This window comes from Bufo bufo, chromosome 10, assembly GCF_905171765.1.
Source record: "Bufo bufo chromosome 10, aBufBuf1.1, whole genome shotgun sequence".
NCBI classification, from domain to species: domain Eukaryota; kingdom Metazoa; phylum Chordata; class Amphibia; order Anura; family Bufonidae; genus Bufo; species Bufo bufo.
In genome coordinates this window covers 62,952,650-62,975,752 of record NC_053398.1, presented here as the reverse complement: position 1 = coordinate 62,975,752, position 23,103 = coordinate 62,952,650, and the positions used below count along the sequence as shown (strand labels likewise).

Here is a 23,103-nt window from a genome sequence, read left to right as displayed (position 1 = left end):
CACAGAAACATGATATTTTTTTTTTCAAAAAAATGCTTTTATTGTGTAAAACCAAAATAAAAAAATATAGACATATTAGGTATTCCCACATCCATAACAACCAGCTCTTTAAATATATCACATGATCTAACCTGTCAGGTGAACATTGTAAAAAAACAAAAATTAAAACTGCCAGAACAGCCATTTTTTGGTTACCTTGCCTCACAAAAAGCGTAATATTGAGCTTTATTTTATCCCGTGGTTTGCAAAATGGAGTCACTTTTTGGGAGTTTCTACTGTAGGGGTGCATCAGGGGGATTAAAATGGGACATGGTGTCTAGAAACTATTCCAGCAAAATCTGCCTTCCAAAAACCAAATGGCACTCCGTTCCTTCTGAGCCCTGCTGTGCGCCCTTACAACCCCATATGAGATGTTTCTGTAAACTGCAGAATCAGGGTAATAGATATTGAGTTTTGTTTAGCCGTTAACCCTTGCTTTGTTACAGGAAATAAAGGATTAATACGGAAAATCTGCCAAAAAAGTGAAATTTAGATATTTAATCTCCATTTTCCTTTAATTCTTGTGGACCACCTAAAGGGTTAACAAAGTTTGTAAAATCGGTTTTGAATACCTTGAGGGGTGTAGTTCCTAAAATGGGGTCATATATGGGGGATTTCTACTATGTAAGCCTCAAAAGTGACTTCAGAACTGAACTGGTCCTTTTGGATTTTGGATATTTTCTTAAGCATTTTAAGAATTACTTCTACAATTATAGGCCTTCTAATGTCTTAAAAAAATACATTTACAAAATGATGCCAACATAAAGTAGACATACGGTAAATATAAAGTAATAACTTTTTGTAAGGTACCACTATCTGCTTTAGGGCTCATGCACACCACCTTATGTATTTTGCAATCCGCAAAAAATACGGATGACGTCCATGTGCATTCCGTATTTTGCGGAACGGAACAGCTGGCCCCTAATAGAACACTACTATACTTGTCTGTAATATGGACATGTTCTACTCCTTTGCGGAACGGACATACGAAAACGGAATGGACACGGAGTAAGGCTCCATTCACACGTCCGCAAAATGGGTCCGCATCCTTTCCACAATTTTGCGGAATGGGTGCGGACCCATTCATTCTCTATGGGGACAGAATGGTTGCGGACAGCACACAGTGTGCTGTCTGCAGCCGCAATTGCGGAGCGCGGCCCCGATTTTGGGTCCGCAGCTCCGCAAAAAGATAGAGCATGTCCTATTCTTGTCCGCAGCTTGCGGACAAGAATAGGCATTTCAATGGGGGTGACGGGCTGGTGTATTGCGGACCCGCAATTTGCGGGTCCGCAACACACCACGGACGTGTGAATGTAGCCTTACTTACCTTTTTTTTGCGGACCCATTGAAATGAATGGTTCTGCATATTGTCAGCAAAAAATACTGAACGGACACAGAAAGAAAATACGTTTGTGTGCATGAGCCCTTAAAAGCAGTCACATAAAAATTTGGAAAATTGCAAATTTTTTTCAGCAAATGTAGGTTTTTTTTTATAAATAAAGGTGATTTTATAATGACTCAAATTTACCACTATCATTGACTACAATGTGTCACAAAAAAACTATCTCAGAATGGCTTAGATAAGTAAGTGTTCCAAAGTTATTACCACATAAAGTGACACATCATAATTCCAAAATTTGTCCTGGTCCTTAAATGGGTTCTGCACTTTGTTTAACCCTTTCATGACCAAAGGTCATTGATGCCCCAGTGTCCAGGTCAAAATTTACAAATCGTCACTTTATGTGTTAATAGCTTTGGAACACTTTTACTTATCCAAGCCATTCTGAGACTGTTTTCTCATGACACATTGTACTTCATGACAGTCATAAATTTGAGTCAATATATATCACCTTTATTTATGAAAAAATCCCAAATTTACCCAAAAATTTGCAATTTTCTAAATTTCAATTTCTCTGCTTCTAAAACAGAAAGTGATACCTCATAAAATATTTATTACATAACATTCCCCATATGTCTACTTTATGTTGGCATCATTTTGGAAATGTTATTTTATTTTTTTAGGACGTTACAAGGCTTAGAAGTTTAGAAGCAATTCTTAAAATTTTTAAAACCCACTTTTTAAGGACTAGTTCAGGTCTGAAGTCACTTTGTGGGGCTTACATAGTTGAAACCCCCCAAAAATGACCCCATTGTAGAAACTACACCCCTCAAGTTACTTAAAACCAATTTTAGGGCTCTTTCACACTTGCGTTCTTGTCTTCCGGCATAGAGTTCCGTCGTCGGGGCTCTATGCCGGAAGAATCCTGATCAGGATTATCCTAATGCATTCTGAATGGAGAGAAATCCGTTCAGGATGCATCAGGATGTCTTCAGTTCCGGAACGGAACGTTTTTTGGCCGGAGAAAATACCGCAGCATGCTGCGCTTTTTGCTCCGGCCAAAAATCCGGAACACTTGCCGCAAGGCCGGATCCGGAATTAATGCCCATTGAAAGGCATTGATCCGGATCCGGCCTTAAGCTAAACGTCGTTTCGGCGCATTGCCGGAGCCGACATTTAGCTTTTTCTGAATGGTTACCATGGCTGCCAAGACGCTAAAGTCCTGGCAGCCATGGTAAAGTGTAGCGGGGAGCGGGGGAGCAGTATACCTACCGTCCGTGCGGCTCCCCGGGCGCTCCAGAGTGACGTCAGGGCGCCCCAAGCGCATGGATCATGTGATCACATGGATCACGTCATCCATGCGCATGGGGCGCTCTGACGTCATTCTGGAGTGCCCCGGGAGCCGCACGGACTGTAAGTATACCGCTCCCCCGCTCCCCGCTCCTACTATGGCAACCAGGACTTTAATAGCGTCCTGGGTGCCATAGTAACACTGAACGCATTTGGAAGACGGTTCCGTCTTCAAATGCTTTCAGTACACTTGCGTTTTTCCGGATCCGGCGTGTAATTCCGGCAAGTGGAGTACACGCCGGATCCGGACAACGCAAGTGTGAAAGAGGCCTTACAAACGTTGTTAACCCTTTAGGTGTTCCACAAGAATTAAAGGAAAATGGAGATAAAATTTCTAAATTTCACTTTTTTAGCAGATTTTCTATTTTATTACATTTTTTTCTTTTACACATTAAGGGTTAACAGCCAAACAAAACTCAATATTTATTACTCTGATTCTGCGGTTTACAGAAACACCCCACATGTGGTCGTAAACTGATGTAAGGGCGCACGGCAGGGCGCAGAAGGAAAGGAACACTGTATGGTTTTTGGAAGGCAGATTTTGCTGGATTGGTTTTCTGAACGCCATATGTTTTTTATTTTTCTACCGATCGTCTTGTGCAGGGGCTCGTTTTTTGCAGAAAGAGTTGAGGTTTTTATTGGTACCATTTTTGGGTACATATGATTTTTTTGATCATTCATTATTACACTTTATGGGGCAAGGTGGCCAAAAAATTGGCTGTTTTGGAACAGTTTTTTTTTTTTTTTTTTTACAGTATTCATCTGAGGGGTTAGGTCATGTGACAGTTTTATAGAGCAGATCGTTACGGACGTGGCAATACCCAATATGTATACTTTTTCTTATTTATTTAAGTTTTACACAATAATAGCATTTCTGAAACCAAAAAAATGATGTTTTAGTGTCTCCATAGTCTGAGAGCCATAGCTTTTTTATTTTTTGGGCGATTGTCTTAAATATGAGCTCATTTTTTGCGGGATGAGGTAACTGTTTGATTGGTACTATTTTGGGGTATATACACCTTTTTGATTGCTTGGTGTTGCACTTTTTGTGATGTAAGGTGACAAAAATTGCTTATTTTTTTACACCGTTTTTATATTTTATTTTTTATGGTGTTTATTGGACGGGGTTGATGATGTGATATATTTATAGAGATGGTCATTACGGACGCGGTGACACCTAATATGTGTGGTTTTTGTTTTGTTTTTTGTTTTTTTTATAGGAAAAGGCAATTTATTTTTTACATTTTTATTTATTTATTTTTACTTTTATTATTTTCCCTTTTTTTTTTTTCAGTTCCCTCTTGGATCTTGAAGATCCAGTGGGGCTGATGGTTGTACTATACTTTGCAATGCTCTGCATTGCAAAGTATAATACAATCAGATGCCCTGTAGGTGGCAGCACCGGACGCCTATGCCATGGCAACCGGACGCCTTTGCAAAGCGTCCGGTTGCCATGGGAACCATCGGGCGCTGCGATCGCAGCAGCCCTGATGGTTGAGAGAGGGAGCCCCCTCCCTCTATTAACCCCATGGATGCCGCTACTGCGGCATCTATGGGGTTACAGCAGTGTCAGCATAGAGCTGACACGCTGCTGATGGCGGCGGCTCAGGAATGGAGCCGCCGCCATCACACACAGAAGGGGGACCGATCGGGGGCATCGCTGGAAAGGGGGGAGGGGGGGCAGCATTTTACAAATTACAGATCGGGGCAGGAGGGGGCGGACCGCATCGGGGGCAGGACAAGAAGGGGACACAGATCGGGGGCTTCAAGAAGGGGGCACAGATCGGGGGCTTCAGGACACATTACCTGATTTCAGGCTCTGATCTGCAGAGCGCAGATCAGAGCCTGAAACCGGCATTTTAACACTGCCTCGATCCGATTGGTTAGTCTACACAGACTAACCAATCGGATCGATTGCCAGCATTACTGATTGGTCCCTTGTCGGCATTACTGCACTGTATGCTGTCCATGACAGCAGCAGGGCAGGGGCAGAAGCTTTAATTAAGAGCTGCCAGAACGTTTATATACGTGGTAGCTGCACGGGGCATATGCAACTATCACGTATATATACAGATTGCAGTCGTGAAGGGGTTAATCGGCGGGGATCTGACACCCGCGACCCCCGCCGATCAGCTGTTTGAGAAGGCAGCGGCGCTCCAGCAGCCTTCTCACTGTTTACCGCAGGCCCAGTGACGTCATGACTAGTATCAACTGGCCTGGGCGCGGCTAAGCTCCGTTCAAGTGAACAGGGCTTGGCCCCGCTCAGGCAAGTTGATACTAGTAATGACGTCACTGGGCCAGCAGTAAACGGTGAGAAGGCCGCGGCGCTGCTGGACTGCTGCTGCCTTCTCAAACAGCTGACCCCCGCCGATCAGATGCTGATGATCTATCCAGAGGATAGATCATCAGTTTAAACAAAGTGCAGAACTCCTTTAAGGTGAAAAAAATAGCTCTGAACTGAAGGAGTTAAAAGTTAAAGGGGTTTTCTGGGTTCAGAGCTGAACCCGGACACAAGCTCCCCTTCACTCACTTACCATGTCTAAGAGGAGCATCAGAGCATTTCTTGCTCCAATGCTCCCCCTTGCCCTGCATCGCCCTGTGCTACCAGTGACGTACCGGGCTCCACATGGGTATGCTAGGCGGACAGCGCAGGACAAGTGGGAACATCGAAGCTCCTCTCATACATGGTAAATGAGTGAAGGGGAGCTTATGTCTGAGTTCAGCTCTGAATCCGGACAACCCCTTAAAGTTTTACTATGATTACCCTGGGGTTGCTGGCCCCCTTTTGATTTTTCTAAATCATTTGAGGGCTTCAGAGTGGGACTATGAGCATATTCACACTGTCCTCATGGTTTCATTCAAGCTTTGCTGGTTATACAAAAAAAAAAACTGATCTGATGGTCAATGAGATTCATTAGGATCATGGATCTTTTCATAACAGAATCCATGATGCCAGTGTGATCAGAAAACAGCAGTGTTAGACCCAATCAGGGAAAGTCCTGTTCAAAAAAGCTCCTAGTTGGCTGTAGCCCAAATCTCACCAGTGGTGGAAATACACCACAGTACTCCTTTAACATTTAGCATGCATGTCCAGTTATCAGAATTGAGCATGCAGCACACATCACGCACTTGGAAATCCCTACAGCTTCCTCACATTTTAGTAACCTGCACAGCACAGGGACTATTACTCACAGCATTCTGCTGGCTGAAAGCATCCCCATCACCATGGTAACAATATGGCACGTTGTGTAGCACAGGCGCTGTGACTTGCCGTGTCCCAGTCACCTTGGCTACAATGTGTACTGCATCCACTAATTACTAGCACTCTGTTGCAGGGATTCGAAGGGACGATCTGTGAGTCAGCAGACATGGAAATACATCTTACAACCCTCGGATCCCCAGGACCAGGAATAATTAACAAGCCAGTCTCAATAATACGGTCAAGGCATGATTATTTGTCCTATAATGGTGACATTCTGCCATCAACATCATCACCCTTGGTCTGCTAGGGGTTAATTTTTTGCACACAACCGAGTGTCTGGGTGTGATGTCGATGCTGGATTGTCGCTGTTATGGAACAGATATATCTGACCTATCAGTTATGCTTGGACCAATATTATAAGTCCTAATAAGGTAATTGTTCCCAGTTCTCTGCATCCAAGTGCTGTAAGATGTGGTTGAATGTCTGCCGGCTCACTGTTTGTCGGTTTTAATGCATGGTCATAATAGTTTTTGATGATTAACATATTAGGTCAGCTATGTAAGATTACAGGTAAGAACATTACACAGGTATTGGGAGCAAGTTAGTAAAAAAAAACGGGGTTCAAAGCTTCTTAAAGGGCATCTGTCAGCAGATCTGTACCTATGACACTGGCTCACCTGTTACATGTGCTCATAGCATCTGAAGGCATCTGTGTTGGCCCCATGTTCATATGTGTCCGCATTGCTGAGAAAAATGATATTTTAATATATGCAAATGAGCCTCTAGGAGCAACAGGGGTGTTGCCGTTACACCTAAAGACTCTGCTCTCTCTGAAATTGCTGCACTCTCTCCACTATGATTGACAAGGCCAGTCGTGTTGAAGTTTTCACTGCCTGGTCCTGTCAATCAAAGTGCAGAGGGTGTGGCAGTGGCAGAGAGAGCAGAGCCTCTAGGTGTAATGGCAACACCCCCGTTGCTCCTAGAGGCTCATTTGCATATATTAAAACATTTTTCCCAGCAATGCGGACACAGATGAACATGGGACCAACACAGATGCCTTCATCTGCCAAGTGCACATGTAACAGGTCAGCCGGTGTCATAGGTACAGATCTGCTGACAGATGCCCTTTAACATTCTCTATCAATTTAAACTACCAATGTACAGACTCTGAGACACTGGGAAACGTATGGCTAGTTCTCTCTCTGTATAGGTATATGACTCTTCAGCCTGTTTTAGTTTGTTTATCTCTACTTTCTAAGTTCTTCTTACCTTATCATACTGACAAATTGCCCCATTGTGACTTCTGGAGGTACAAGAAATTTAATCTTCTGAAGTGGAGGTAGCAGTTTTTCCCGATGACTTCTCTCTACTATAACCTGCACACATAAAAAGGTTAAATAAATATGCTTTCCTATATACTATATTATGAAATGCATAGAACACTGTACTTTTAGATACAAAATGTGTAGATTTCCATTGTACGGTATCACTTCATCATGGTTTCGGAGATCTCCGTTTGCTGTAATTGTAATAAAATATATATATTTTTTCCCCCAGAGTCATGTGATGGACACACAGGTTTATCGGTTGTCCCAATAGGAGAGCCTTGATAAATGTTCTGTGGCTGTAACAACCCATGCTACTGTGTGCTCATTACATGACCTGGAAGGATTTTCAGCTTCTGGAAGTAAACAATGGAGGTTCCATTACAATGACAGCAAGCAGAGGGATTGACACACAAAATACATTAGAAAATTGCATAACATTCCATTATAAAATCACTGCCTAATGGGACGGCAATAGAAAATATTATTATTATCCTATTAGGCAGTGATTTCATTTAGGTATAGAGTCGGAAACATTTGTACTTGTACTATTCTGTGATAGCATTCCATTATACCTGTAAATTGACTAAAGGAGATGTCTGACTTATTTCACCACCAAAGCCATAAATGTGTTAACTGTAAATGATCAAATATTCAACAATTAATTATTTAGGGGTCTGTATTTATTCCTGTGTCTGTAGGTACTCTAATGGCTGAATTTATTTGTGTTTTATAGAGGCTGGTGATAGATGCAGAAACGAGGGGCCAAGGATGTCTTGGCAGAAAGATCTGGAGTTGTCAGGAGAAGTGATCATGGTGGTATGAGCCAAATGCAGAAGAAAAGGAAAGAGAATGTCTACAATCAGAGGAGACTTCACCTGTGAGTCACTGGATTTATAGAGGAGCTCTCTTGACATGTTTATTATAGTAAATCCTATTTTGCAAAAAGTCTTTGTGTAGCCGAGGTTTAGAGCTCAGCTATCTTCAGAAATCCAGCAGAGAACAAATGGAGCAGCAACGCACATGCTTGACTGCCACTCTATTCATTCCGGGGACTCGAGACTCTTGTGATCTGTGGTGTTCCCAGCAACCAAACCCCTACTCATTAGATGTTTATCCGCTATCCTAGAAGGTAAATTAATATATTGGTTAAAGGAAAAAAACTTTAACCCTTTCACTACCGAGCCTCTTTCTATCTTAAATCCCAGGCCGATTTTTGCAAATCTGACATGCGCTACTTTATGTGGTAATAACTTTGGAATGCTTTTACGTATCCAAGCCATTCTGAGATTGTTTTCTTGTGACACATTATACTTCATGACATTGATAAATTTGAGTCAATATATTTCACCTTTATTTATAAAATAATCCAAATTTGGAAAAATTCAAAATTTTTGAAATTTGAATTTCTCAATTTTTAAGACCGATACCTCATAATATAGTTATCAACCAACATTCCCCATATGTCTTATGTTGGCATAATTTTGAAAATGTCATTTTATTTGTTTAGGACGTTAGAAAGCTTTGAATTTTGGAAGCAATTTTTAAACTTTTCACCAAAATTTCCAAAACCATTTTTTTAAGCACCAATTCAGTTATAAAGTGATTTTGAGGGGCTTATGTAATGGAAACCATCCATAAATGACCCCATTTTAGAAACTACACCCCTCAAATTATTCAAAACTGATGTTAAAAACTTTGTTAACCATTGAGGTGTTCCACAAGAATTAAAGGAAATAGAGGTGAAATTTAAAAATTTCACTTTTTTGGCAGATTTTTTATGTTAATCAATTTTTTTTCTTGCAACACAGCAAGGGTTAACAGCAAAGTAAACCTCAAGATATATCACTCTGATTCTGCAGTTTGCAGAAATACCCCATATGTGGCAGTAAACTGCTCTATGGGCACTTGGCAGTGGTCAGAAGGAAAGCAGTGCCATATGGATTTTGGAGGCAGATTTTGCTAGAATGGTTTTTAGGCACCATTTTGTATTTGAAGAAACCCTGATGTACCCCTACATTAGAAACCCTCAAAAAGTGACCCCATATTGGAAACTGCACCCCTTAAAATATATTAGGGGGGGTACTGAGCACTTTGACCCCCTAAGCATTTTACGGAATTTGGAAACGCTTGACTGTGAAAATGAAAAGTTTCATTTCTTCCAAAAATATGTTGCTTTTGCCCAAAATTTTTCATTTTCACAAGAGGTAACAGGAGAAAAAGCACCCCATAATTTGTTACCCATTTTCTCTTGAATACGTCAACACCCCATATGTGGTGATAAACTGCTGTAGGGGCACATGGCAAGATTTAGAACAGAAGGAGCGCCATAAGGCTTTTTCAGCACAGATTTTGATGGATTGGTTTACGGGTGCCATTGGTTTTCATTTATTGAGTGATTGTCTTATGTGGGGCCTCATTTTTTGCGGGGATGAGGTAACGTTTTCATTGGTACCATTTTGGGGTAAATGAGACTTTTTTGATCCCTTGGTATTACACTTTTTGTGAGGCAAGGTGACAAAAAATTGCTGTTTTTGGCACTGTTTTTATTTTTTATTTCTCGTACATTCCATTGGGGGACACAGACCATGGGTATAGCCTAGGTCATTACTAGGAGGAGACACTATGCAAATAAAAAAGAAAGCTCCTCCTCCCCGGGCTATACCCCCATGCTCCACCGGGAGGACCCCAGTCTTGCTTAGTGTCAGATAAGGAGGTGACATTTTCGACTCTACTCCCGTTTATTTTTTTCAGCAGGGACGCAGGGTCGCAATTCTGCTTCCCTGGTCTCTCGGTGGAGCAAGCGCCGGGGTCGAACTGACGTCCCCGGCTACCTCCCACCCTCCCCCAGAAGTTAAGTGGAACCGGGCTCGACCGGCAGCCTACCAGATTCGGGGTCACCTTACTGCCCTCCTCCAGATCACTGCCACTCCTTGTGCCAGCTGACTGAGAGGTGACCTTCGCTGGTGTGGATCTGAGGGCGAAGACTGCAGGACGCAGATAAGTACACTGCTTGGTGGGTGGTTTGAACGGGGGAAGGATCCCTGTCTGGGGCATCGCTATCAGAAGCGGCAACTTCCTCGGCTCTCCCTCAGCAGTGTCTAGGGGGCGGGCCCTCCTACCCTTCTGGCGGCCGCGTCTCTGTTATTTTTCATATTTCCCGCGCGCCTACTGACGCGATTTGTGGGCGGTGCCCTATTCTTCTGCTCCGCACTTCCGGCTCAGCGCTCTCCATACGCAGCTGCTCCCGGCTCCACTCTGTCGCGGTAGGATAGGTATGGGATTGCCACCATCATGCCGAAACCTGGGGCCTCTCAAAAATCCAAGTCGGCCCCTCAGGCCCCACTGGGGCTATGTAAGGTTTGCTGCTTGCCACTTTCGGTCACAGGATCTTGTGACTCTTGCCTTGCCTCTGGGCAGGATCATCCTCTCCCCCCTCCACCCCCTCTCACTCAGCCCAGTCCTCCCTCCGCCCTGTCGGAGCCCACGGAACCCGCTTGGGCCTCTGCCATTTCTAGGACGGCCGCTGACTTAGCCCAAGTCTCTCGGGCCGCCATGGCCTTCATGGAACGCATGGCGTCCACGGATCCTGCGGCTAACACCAATCCGCTTCCCAGTGGTTCCCACAGAGGACGCTCGGCCACTAAGAGGTAGCGTACACAGCAGCATCCTTCCTCGGATGATTCTGCTTCCCCTCCTCGCTTGGAGGCCAGTTCACACACTTCCCCTCCTCGCAGGGACCAGAGATCGGAAGGGGAAAGGTCGAGTTCTGACGAGGACACAGAGCTGGAGCTGGAGCCCTCACCCATGCTGTCCACTATGGTGGCAGACTTGGTGGCGGCGGTCCGGGATACTTTTGATATCCAGGGGGAATCTCCTTCTCCTGGTAGCCAGGAATTCCCTCTTTTCCACTCCTCCGCCTGAAGGGGCGCCCCACCTCTTACGGTGGGGGGCCGATTGCTCTCCTTTCAAAAGGTTTGGAGAGCTCATATCCAGGACGCCTGGGCCCTGGAAATGGTAACATCTGGTTACAAAATAGAATTCGCTTCCAGGCCTCCGGAGCGTTTCTTCTCTTCTCAGGGTTCCGGGCGATCCGGTCCGGGCCTCGGCTCTTTTTCAGGCGGTCTCTTCCCTTTTGGACAGAAGAGTGATTGTTCCAGTTCCCTTGGAGGAGCAAGGCGCAGGTTTCTACTCCAACCTATTCGTGGTGCCAAAGAAGGAGGGATCGGTGCGTCCTGTTCTAGACCTGAAGCTGTTAAACAGGTCTCTGCGGGTCCGGAGGTTCCAGCTGGAATCCCTCCGATCCGTTATTGCTTCTCTTCTTCCAGGGGAATTCCTTGCGTTGGTGGACATACAAGACGCCTATTTGCATGTCCCTATAGCAGAATCTCACCACAGGTTTCTGCTCTTCGCTGTCGGTGGGCAGCATTACCAGTTTGTCGCCCTGCCCTTTGGGCTGGCTACGGCCCCTCGGGTATTCACGAAGATCTTGGCGCCGCTCTTGGCGCTCCTGCGTACCAGGGGCATATCTCTGTTACCCTACCTGGACGACATACTGATAAAGGCTTCCTCCCTTCCCCAGGCCAGGGACAGCGTCCGGATCACTGTTCAGACTCTGGAGCAGTTCGGCTGGCTGATCAATGTCCAGAAGTCATCTCTTCACCCCTCACATAGGGTGACCTTCCTAGGAATGGTTCTGGACACCACGGCAGCTCGGATATTCCTTCCAGGTTCTAAGTCCTCTCGAATTCAGGAGTCGGTATCTCTCCTACTGCGCTCCCGACGACTCTCCATCCGGGAGTGCATGAGGGTTCTGGGGCTGATGGTGGCCTCCTTCGAGGCCGTCCCCTTTGCCCAGTTTCAGACTCTGCCTCTACAGCGGGCGATTCTGTCCTTTTGGGACAGGACGTCGCGCGGTCTGGACTCTCGAGTCCGTCTGCCTCCTCGGGTTCGGGTGGAACTCCAGTGGTGGCTGTCCCCCCAAAACCTGATTTCAGGGAGGTCCTTTCTTTCGATCTCCTGGACAGCCTCCTGGGTTGGGGTGGCGTTCTACAGGCCCGGACGGTGAAGGGGGTTTGGTCGGCGGCGGAGGCCCGCCTTCCGATCAACGTCCTGGAGCTCAGAGCAATTTTCCTCTCCCTTTCTCATTGGACTCCTCTCCTGGCAGGCCACCCAGTAAGGGTCCAGTCGGACAATGCCACAGCCGTGGCTTACGTCAACCACCAGGGTGGGACCCGCAGCAGGACGGTGATGCAGGGGGCAGAAAGGATCCTCCAGTGGGCGGAGACTCCTGTTCCAGTACTGTCGGCAGTGTACATCCCAGGAATCGACAATTGGAAGGCGGACTTTCTCAGCCGCAACACGGTGGATCCAGGAGAGTGGTCCTTAAATCCAGAAGTTTTCGAGGACATCTGTCGCCGGTGCGGCCGCCCGGACGTCGACCTGATGGCATCCAGACTCAACAACAAGGTTCCCACGTTTCTGACCCATGCTCGGGACCCGGAGGCGTACGGGGTGGACGCGCTGGTGTCTCCGTGGCGAGGCTTCCCCCTCCTTTATGTGTTTCCACCTCTGCCTCTACTACCGAAGGTCCTTTGCAAAATCACGTCGGAAGGGATTCCGACCATTCTCATCGCCCCCGATTGGCCTCGCCGCGCCTGGTTCTCGGACGTCACTCGGATGCTGGCAGACGTTCCGTGGCCTCTTCCTCTCAGGGAGGACCTACTGTTTTAAGGTCCGCTCTTCCACCAGAATTTACGGTCACTTCGTTTAACAGCGTGGCTGTTGAGACATCCTGAAGAAGAGGGGCTTCTCGGACTCTGTGGTGAAGACCATGATCAAGGCCAGAAAACCAGTTTCATCCCGGATATACTATCTTACCTGGAAGGCCTTTCTTGCCTTTTGTGAGAAACTGGGCGTTTTTCCCCTTCGTTTCTCGGTTCCGGTGGTCCTCTCCTTTCTCCAGTCGGGCCTTGAGATGGGAATGTCGCTGAGCTCTCTGAAAGGCCAGGTCTATGCTCTAGCCATTTTCTTTCAGCGATCCCTGGCTCTGCTCGGTCCAGTGAGGACCTTCCTACAAGGGGTGACGCATTCGGTCCCTCCGTATGTTCCTCCCCTGCCCCCCTGGGACCTAAATTTGGTTCTGTCTTCCCTCCAGGCGGCTCCCTTTGAGCCTCTGAGGGAGGTTTCTTTGAATCTTCTCACCTGGAAGGTGGTCTTTTTGGTGGCGATCACCTCGATCAGGAGGGTATCGGAGCTGGCCGCGCTTTCCTGTAGGGAGCCCCTTTTGGTCTTCCACCAGGATAAGGTGGTGCCACGTCCGGTCCCTTTATTTTTGCCCAAGGTGGTCTCCGCCTTCCACCTTAATGAGCATATAGTCCTGCCCTCTTTTTGTCCATCCCCGGCGAACTGCAAGGAGTGCGCTCTCCATTCCCTGGACGTTGTCCGTGCTCTGCGAGTGTACCTGTCAGTTACTGCCTCTGTCCGCCGTACGGATTCCCTTTTCGTGATTCCTGAAGGGCCTCGTAAAGATCTGGCGGCTTCCAAGGTCTCGGTAGCCCGGTGGATTCGGTCGGCTATTGCCACAGCCTATAGTGCCCGTGGTAGGGTTCCCCCAGCCGGGGTTACCGCGCACTCCACCAGGGCGGTGGGGGCCTCCTGGCATCTCAACTTTGTAAGGCGGCCACTTGGTCCTCCTTGCATACCTTTTACAAAGTTTTACCAATTGCACTCTTTGGCATCGGCTGATGCTGTCCTTGGGCGCAAGGTATTGCAGGCGGTGGTTCCTGTTTGACCGCTGGGCATTTTCCCCTGGAGGTGCTGGTTTTTCCCACCCCATGGACTGCTCTGGGACGTCCCATGGTCTGTTTCCCCCAATGGAATGTACGAGAAAAGGAGATTTTTTGTGAAACTCACCTGTAAAATCTTTTTCTCGTCTTTTCCATTGGGGGACACAGCTCCCTCCCATTCTTGCCTGTTGTAGGAAGGGTTGGTTTAGTTCTTCGGGACCTGAAGGTTTTCGGTCCGATGGCGAAATCTTTTTTTTTTTTACTTTTATTTTGGAAAAAAAGGCCTCTTTTTTTTTATTTTTAAACTTTATTTATTTTTTTACTTTTTTTTCACTTTATTTTTTTGTCCAACTCTGGGACTTCAACTTTTGGGGGTCTCATTCCCTGTACAATGCATTACAATACTTCTGTATTGTAATGCATTGGCTTGATCTCACAGGCTCACACGGAAGGCAGCGGGCCGATGGGTGCTCCCTCCCTCTCTACACATCGCACATGTCGTAGCTTCCACCCCACCTCTCCACACATCGCAGCTTCCACCCCACCCCCTACTACTGTAGCTAAGGCTCTGTGCGCAGGCGCAGTGTCTCCCAGAGCCTAGCTGTTGGTGGCCACTTCTCCCGCAGCGCTCCCTGTAATTTTACCTTACCAGTGGTAGTGTGCTGGTATTTAAGCCACAGTAACAAGCGCCATACTTTTCTCGTACATTCCATTGGGGGAAACAGACCATGGGTCGTCCCAGAGCAGTCCATGGGGTGGGAAAAACCAGCACCTTCAGGGGAAAACGCCCAGCGGTCAAACAGGAACCACCGCCTGCAATACCTTGCGCCCAAGGACAGCATCAGCCGATGCCAAAGAGTGCAATTGGTAAAACTTTGTAAAAGGTATGCAAGGAGGACCAAGTGGCCGCCTTACAAAGTTGAGATGCCGAGGCGCGATTACGCCTAGCCCAGGAGGCCCCCACCGCCCTGGTGGAGTGCGCGGTAACCCCGGCTGGGGGAACCCTACCACGGGCACTATAGGCTGTGGCAATAGCCGACCGAATCCACCGGGCTACCAAGACCTTGGAAGCCGCCAGACCTTTACGAGGCCCTTCAGGAATCACGAAAAGGGAATCCGTACGGCGGAAAGAGGCAGTAACTGACAGGTACACTCGCAGAGCACGGACAACGTCCAGGGAATGGAGAGCGCACTCCTTGCAGTTCGCCGGGGATGGACAAAAAGAGGGCAGGACTATATCCTCATTAAGGTGGAAGGCGGAGACCACCTTGGGCAAAAATAAAGGGACCGGGCGTAGCACCACCTTATCCTGGTGGAAGACCAAAAGGGGCTCCCTACAGGAAAGCGCGGCCAGCTCCGATACCCTCCTGATCGAGGTGATCGCCACCAAAAAGACCACCTTCCAGGTGAGAAGATTCAAAGAAACCTCCCTCAGAGGCTCAAAGGGAGCCGCCTGGAGGGAAGACAGAACCAAATTTAGGTCCCAGGGGGCAGGGTAAGAACATACGGAGGGACCGAATGCGCCACCCCTTGTAGGAAGGTCCTCACTGGACTGAGCAGAGCCAGGGATTGCTGAAAGAAAATGGCCAGAGCATAGACCTGGCCTTTCAGAGAGCTCAGCGACATTCCCATCTCAAGGCCCGACTGGAGAAAGGAGAGGACCACCGGAACCGAGAAACGAAGGGGAGAAACGCCCAGTTTCTCACAAAAGGCAAGAAAGGCCTTCCAGGTAAGATAGTATATCCGGGATGAAACTGGTTTTCTGGCCATGATCATGGTCTTCACCACAGAGTCCGAGAAGCCCCTCTTCTTCAGGATGTCTCAACAGCCACGCCGTTAAACGAAGTGACCGTAAATTCTGGTGGAAGAGCGGTCCTTAAGACAGTAGGTCCTCCCTGAGAGGAAGAGGCCACGGAACGTCTGCCTGCTTTCCCTTTTTGTATGGCGCCCCACCCCCTCAATGCACTTTGGCCACCAGAGTTTCATATAATGACTGAGAATCTCACTGCCACATACAAGTAAAATACATGGTGGTCTATGCCCAGGAGCTTTGCCAACTCTTCCAGGAGGTTTCCTCTTTATCTAGGAGAGTTGGCAAGTTTGGTTTAATAACGGTTGGTTTACAAATGGGTTACTGCAAGGGTGGATGTGGCAAGTAGCCACTCTGGCAAGTGTATTTAGGGCTAGACAGTAAACTGAATTGTTGCCCTGAGCCAATGGTGTACACAGATCTCATAGGGCCCCCTAGCAAAACTTAGTATGGGCCCCCTGCACCTAGTTTCCCAGTGTGCATGCATCAATCACTCCCAGGCAATGCAGAACATGAGTAACACACACAGATTTCTGATGAATTTCCTTTTTTTTATTTTTTTTATTAAGTGGCAGCAATTTTAATTAGAAACTGTAATAAAGTAAAGTAAGTTCCCTTTGGTCTCACACACTTTATCTGACTTGTATGTTGGTAAAAGTGGAATAGGTGCTTCAAATATATGGGCACCATATTTCTCAATGTATTTACGTTACAAAACTGCCAAAAATACATTGACAAGTCTCCTGCTTCTATTACAAAGCCAGCCTGGCTTCATCCACCACTAGGGGGAGTTCGGTGATTAGGAAAAAAAACAACTACCATGGAAACTGTAATAATCTCTTTGCATTGAGCTCCCCCTAGTGGCAGCTGTGTGAAAATGCAGAGTTTTCACATGTAGAAGAGAACATCCCGAGAAACGCGTGGGGATGTCCAAATCCTTTAAGAATCGACTGCTGTTTGATCCAAATGAATGCAAGATATTCAATGAATCACCTAAAATTGATGTACAGGTGGCAAAAGTTAATAAAAAGACTGCCTTACCCTTTGAGGACGCCTCCCAGTTACGCGACCCCATGGACAGGAAGGCGGATAGTCTGTTGAAAGAATCGTGGGAAGCCGCTATGTACAGCCTAAAATCTAATATAGCCGCCACCTCTGTGGCAAGGTCCATGGGATTGTGGTTGAACGACTTGGAGTCTCATATTCGGGAACAGATCTTGAGGTCCCTTCCCTTGCTAAAATCCGCCACTGCATTTATGGCGGACGCTTCGGCAGAATCTGTCAGATTCGCTGCCAAAGACGCCGGCCTCTCCAATGCGGCCCGCCGGGCTCTGTGGATGAAGTGCTGGTCGGGGGATAACACCTCAAAGATTAAGCTGTGCTCCATCCCATTCTCGGGGGAGTACGTCTTCTGCCCTGTGTAAGACCGTATTTTAGAAGAAGTGGCAGACAAGAAGAAGGGTTTCCTGGAGGAACGACCCTATAAAAGGAGATATCCCTTTCGTGCCCCCACTAGTCAGAGTAGGCCCTACAGAGATAAAGGGAAGTCGGGGCGCTGGAGCTACCCTAATGGAGGCAGGGGAAGAGGTACCCCCCCCTCTTCCCAGAATAAATCTTCTGACAAACAATGACGCCAGGGTCGGGGGGAGATTGAAGAATTTTCTAGCCCCATGGGAGTCCATTACTCTGAATCCTTGGGTCTGGAAGATCATAAAATCCGGCTACCAGATAGAGTTTTCTTAATCTCACCCAAACCGCTTCATTGTAACCAATCCGAGCTCTTTCAATGTACGCAAGATGATCCTGCAGGGGGTTCAGAACCTTTTAGACATGGGCGTGGTAACCCAAGTACCATCAACACAGCTAGGACAGGGGTTCTATTCGAATCTCTTCTTGGTGCAAAAGATCCTAAACAGGTTTATAGTATATCGGAAATTCAGGATGGAGTCCCTAAAATCCCTGATACCACTAATAGGAAGGAACGCTCTGATGTGTACAGTAGACCTAAGGGATGCTTACTATCACGTCCTGATCTATCCGAATTCCCAGAGGTTTCTGACATTCGCCATTCAAGATCGCAAGGGTGCAACCCTTCACTTCCAGTTTACAGCTCTTCCCTTTGGGATATCATCTGCTCTCAGAGTCTTCACGAAACTAGTGGTCGAGATGGTGGCCTCCCTGAGACACAAGGGCTTGGTGATCGTACCATACCTGGACGACTTTCTCCTGATTGGAAACTCAGAAAGCCAGCTCAAAACAGACCTAGTAACCTTCCTGTCACTCATTCAGGATCTAGGATGGTTAGTAAACCTGAAGAAATCAAATTTACTACAATCCAGTTTCTGGGGTCATACTAAATTCCCGGGTTCAACATACATTCCTCCCATCGGACAAGATCGGGAACCTTCAATTAAAGATCCGACGGTTTCAGGGCAGGAGGTCTTGCCCCATAAGAGAAGCCATGAGCCTTCTGGGGCTTCTCTCGTCTTGCATACCTTCTGTCCCCTGGAGCCAGTCGCACTTCCGAACCCTCCAGGCCTGTATCCTCAAAGTCTGGAACAGACCTCCTTAAATCACAAAGTGTTTATCCCTCCAACGGTAAAGGCCTCCCTAGACTGGTGGGCGAGCGCAAACAACCTCTCCTTAGGAGTTCCTTGGGAGAAAACTCCTTACATTCAAGTCCTAACAGACGCAAGCGAAAAAGGATGGGGAGCGAAAGTGGGAGATCATTATTTTCAGGGTTCCTGGCCGCCAACAACTCGTTCTCAATCCTCCAACTTCAGAGAACTGAAATCGGTTTGGGAAACGTTAAAGGCAGCAGAAGATCTACTCGAGGGCCTACATGTTAAGGTCCTTTTTCGACAACACGACAGCAGTAGCGTACCTTTCTCACCAAGGAGGGACAAGATCAGGGAAGCTGCATGTTCATGGCAGAAAAGATCTTCAATTGGGCAGAGTCCCACGTAAGATCCATCTCCGCGATTCACCTAAAAGGAGCACTAAACGTAGAAGCAGAGTACCTCAGTCGACATAATAGACCACACCGAATGGTCACTGAACCAGGACGTGTTTTAGATGCTGATAGACAGATGGGGCACCCCTCAAATAGATCTGTTCGCCTCAAAGAAGAACGCGAAGGTACCAAGGTTCTGCTCCCTAAATCGACGGGACAATCCCTGGGCGCTGGACGCGCTCACGATACGGTGGAATTGGAACCTCTGTTATGCATTTCCACCTGTGCCTCTACTTCCCAAGATAATCCAGAAGCTCAACCAAGAAGATACAACTCTAATACTAATAGCCCCCTATTGGCCGAAGAGAAGTTGGTTCCCTTCCCTAAAGAACCTCTCGGTAGAGAACCCGTGGCCTCTCCCATCCAGGAGGGACCTGCTTAATCAGGGACCAATCCTGCACCACAACCCGAATTTCCTCAAATTATCAGCCTGGATCCTGAGGTCCAGATGCTAAAATCACAAGGTCTCTCCGATCGAGTAATATCTACCCTTAAGGCAAGTAGAAAGAAAGTCACCTATTCGATCTATCTGAAAATTTGGAAGAGGTTTTGCTCCTGGATCGGTAACCCCGCCCCGAACTCTGGACCTTCTAACTTTCAAAAAATCCTAGAGTTTCTCCAGCTAGGTCTTGAGCTAGGTCTTAGACCTTCCACCCTGAAGGTACAGATCTCAGCCCTAGCTTGTTTCTTTGATCAAGATCTAGCCAACCACCGTTGGATTAGAAGATTTATGAAAGTAGCTTCTCGGCTCCGTCCTTCTATAAAGTCCCGGAACCCTACTTGGGACCTAAATGCAGTGCTCACAGGCCTGACACTTGCCCCCTTCAAGTCCCTGTCAGATTGTTCAATTAAACACCTATCTCTGAAAACCACTTTCCCTATTGCTATCACATCCGCAAGGAGGCTGGGTGAAATACAAGCTTTATCCATACAAGAACCATATCTCTGTATCACCGATGATAGAATCATTCTCAGACTAGATCCTGGTTTTCTCCCTAAAATGGTATCTGATTTCCACCGGAACCAGGAGATAATTTTGCCTTCTTTTTGTAGCAATCCCTCTAACAGTAGAGAATCTAGTTTTCATTCACTAGATGTTAGACGCTCAGTTTTACGGTACCTTGAGGTTCAAAAGAATTCTGTAAAACCGATAACCTGTTAGTCTTATTCTCAGGTAAGAATAAGGGTCTGAGAGCCTCCAAGTCCTCTCTAGCACAATGGATTAAGGACTCCATCTCTCTTTGTTATGAGATCCAGGGCCTCCTTTGCCCCTCCAACCTTAGAGCCCACTCGACTAGAGCCATGTCTTCTTCCCAGGCTAAGAGGGCTGGAGCTTCTCTAGAGGACATCTGTAAAGCTGCTACATGGTCTAGCCTTCACACTTTTATGAAGCCCTATAGACTAGACCTATCAGGTGGTTCAGACTTGACTTTTGGACGTAAAGTCCTCCAGGCGGTCGTCGTCCCCAGTTTATAATTTTTTATATCTCCTTGTGGGCCGTCGTGGTGATGAGGTGGAAAGCCAGAATTAGACTTACCGGTAATTCAGCTTCCACGAAATCACCACGACGGCACATATATTCCCTACCCTAGATTTTGGTCTTGATCCTGGAGGTTATGAAGTAATATCCTCTTGACTTATTTATTTTTTCTCACCACCTTTATTTATGTCTCTGTAATTTTGGACACACTGGTGTTGGTGGTGGGAGGGGGGAATTTAAACCCTCTCTCTGTTCCTGCCCCTACAGAGGTCAGGGGTCAATCTCCTTGTGGGCCATCGTAGTGATTTAGTGGAAACTGAATAACCGGTAAGTCTAATTCTGGCTTTTTGCAGTTAGTCACTGCTATAAAAAAAAAACATTGAAAATCTAGGCTTTCTGGAAAACTAGATTTGCCATTAACACGGCTCTAAACAAATGTTCCTAGAACTGTTTCTGAAACAAAAACACTACAGAAATAACATAAAAAACATATCTTTTTTTTATTTTTTATTCTTGTGCAATTTTTACGTAATTTTCTGTCATCTTTCCCTTTAGTGCTACATTTCATTTAAGGGGTTAAAGTTATTTTTTTGTTCTTTTTATGTTTCTAACTAAGCAAATGTTTTTCAATCACTTCATCTTGAGTGGCCTCCTTCTCCTAGTAATCTGAGGACACATGACCTGTGATGTCAGCTTCTTCCCCTGCTCTGATGACGTTTCGTGCAGCAGCCTGAGGAAGCAGGAGGAGCAGGTCTGTGTCTGTGCACTGAACCTCACTTTGGGCTGTGCTGGTTGGTGAGACGAGCCATGCCCCCTGCACTTCCCCTGCAGAGAATTGCACAAGAACAGGCAGGTGGAAGATCCTGTGTGTATCCACAATGTCATTGTACTCTACAGCTGGAACTTGTAGTCCCACACGTACAACATAAGTATCCGAGCAGTGAGACTGCAGACATCGCTGCACCTTTATTCACTCCCTTTGCAGAGCAAGGGGAGGGGAAAGGCAGTCTTTGTTGACACCCACAAATATTCATGAGGAAAACCTCAGAGATTGTTGTTACACGCCCCCACAGCTCTGCAACTGCATGTCAACAAAGGGCCAAAACTTTCTTAGCCTATGTACATATTGCTGACCATCAAATTTACAGTGCTTTATTTTTTCTTTTATATAACTCGGACAAATTTTTTTTTTTGTAAATGTTTTGAGTTTTTTTTTAAGCCGAAAAAGAAATGTAGGCCTCATGCATGTGACCATATTTTTTTTATCTTTCGGCTAGCCGCATTTTTTTTATGATATAACACTGGCCCATTCATTATGGACCATTCACACGTTGCAAATTATAGAACATGTACTATTCTGGTCCCATTTTGCAGACAAGAATGGGCATTTCTATTGATGAGTCTGAAAAAAAAAAAAATAATTATATGAAGGGTATCTGTATTTTGTGGACCTGTTGTTTTCAGGCCAAAATATAGACATGGTCATGTGCATGAGACCTTTATAGAGACCTTCCATGTTATGTATATTTAGGTCCTACTCAAGGCTTTGGCTAAAAACCAAAAAGGGAGAAAAAATATCAAATCTTACCGGTATCTTGCAGGGGTATCTGCTCTTCACTCTATTAACTTCATGAATTCGACTGTCTACAAAAATATAAAATGAATTGCTTAGGTTTCTCATTTATAATCTTACAGTAATTGCACTTCCTAGAACCCCTGTACAAATCACGACAGCCTCGTTGGCACCAATACAGACCATAGTATCCTTCATAAAAGCATTCACTTAACATTTCTCTGCAAAACTTAGGCAGAGTTCACATCTCAGTATTTGAGAGTCGGCTCTAATGCCTGCTGTCAGCCGGCCAAAAAATGCTGCATGCATCATTGACATTGTGTGTGTTGTTAGAGGTAATGGCAAGGCTGGAAGTGTGTAGAACGGGCAAGTTTGCAGGTATAGTAGGGCCCCTAAAAATAAAGTTCTGCCCCATAAGCATATATTTTTAATGTTTCAATAAAGCAAAGTGAGAATTTCAATGTGACTTTCATCATTAAATATATATCTAATATATAAAGCTGAGTGTATGTGTGTGTATGTCCGCTGAAGGAATCCGCACCGTTGCATTTACAATCAGGATATTTGGCACACAGGTACATCAGGTGTCCGGGAAGGTTTTAGACTGGGTCTCAGCTCTCTAGCACGTACCGTTCCTGAGATATTCCCCAAAAAAAAAACATTAGCCAATAGAATCCTGGTCACATTACCCTTATCAGCCAATAGAAGCTCGCAGGCCCTTCGTCTCCACATGCACACAGTTTTACACCAGGTTTCCCTAACAACCCAGCCATTTTTCTTCACTTTTGTAGGTCAGCTTTAAAGGGGCAGGGCGCTGTGGATGACACTGTTAAGGGAGCGGAGTGCTGTGAAGGTCACAGTTAAGGGGGCAAAAGAGGGACTTAAAAACCCTGCCCCCGGGTCCCACTAAGCCATGCCCCCTCCCACTGGGGGATTGAAAAAATGAAGGTAAAAATCAACTTCTGTCAGCTGCAGGGTTGAGAGAGAGGGTGACTTTCTCCCTGCAGCTCACGCTCAGACAGTACAGTGCTGCTGTCTGAGAGTGAGCTGTTCAAAGGACAGGGAGTCTGAAAGCCGGACTTTCCGGCCTAAAACCGGACTTCTGGCAACCCTAGGGCCAGGCTGCTGTGGAGGTCACAGTTAAAGGGGTTGTCAGAGTTATGAAAAAAAATATATAGTACTGA

At 46.4% G+C, this 23,103-nt stretch overlaps 2 protein-coding genes across 2 annotated transcripts in view; one reads left to right on the top strand and one right to left on the bottom strand.

Annotated features, from left to right (window-relative positions):
- Positions 1–8,483, top strand: part of ZBTB3 (zinc finger and BTB domain containing 3) — a 32,873-nt gene extending 24,390 nt beyond the window's left edge. The window contains exon 3 of the transcript XR_005774649.1: positions 7,992–8,483. The gene's annotated coding sequence lies outside the window, so the exon portion shown is untranslated. The remainder of the gene's footprint in view (positions 1–7,991) is intronic.
- The window catches only part of LOC120981219 (microtubule-associated proteins 1A/1B light chain 3C-like), a 32,488-nt gene that overhangs the window by 1,921 nt on the left and 7,464 nt on the right, over positions 1–23,103 (bottom strand). Inside the window, exons 2-3 of the mRNA XM_040410768.1 lie at positions 21,935–21,990; positions 7,200–7,306 (exon numbers count right to left, since the gene is read on the bottom strand). Coding sequence (XP_040266702.1) covers positions 7,200–7,306; positions 21,935–21,990 — 163 coding nt within the window. The remainder of the gene's footprint in view (positions 1–7,199; positions 7,307–21,934; positions 21,991–23,103) is intronic.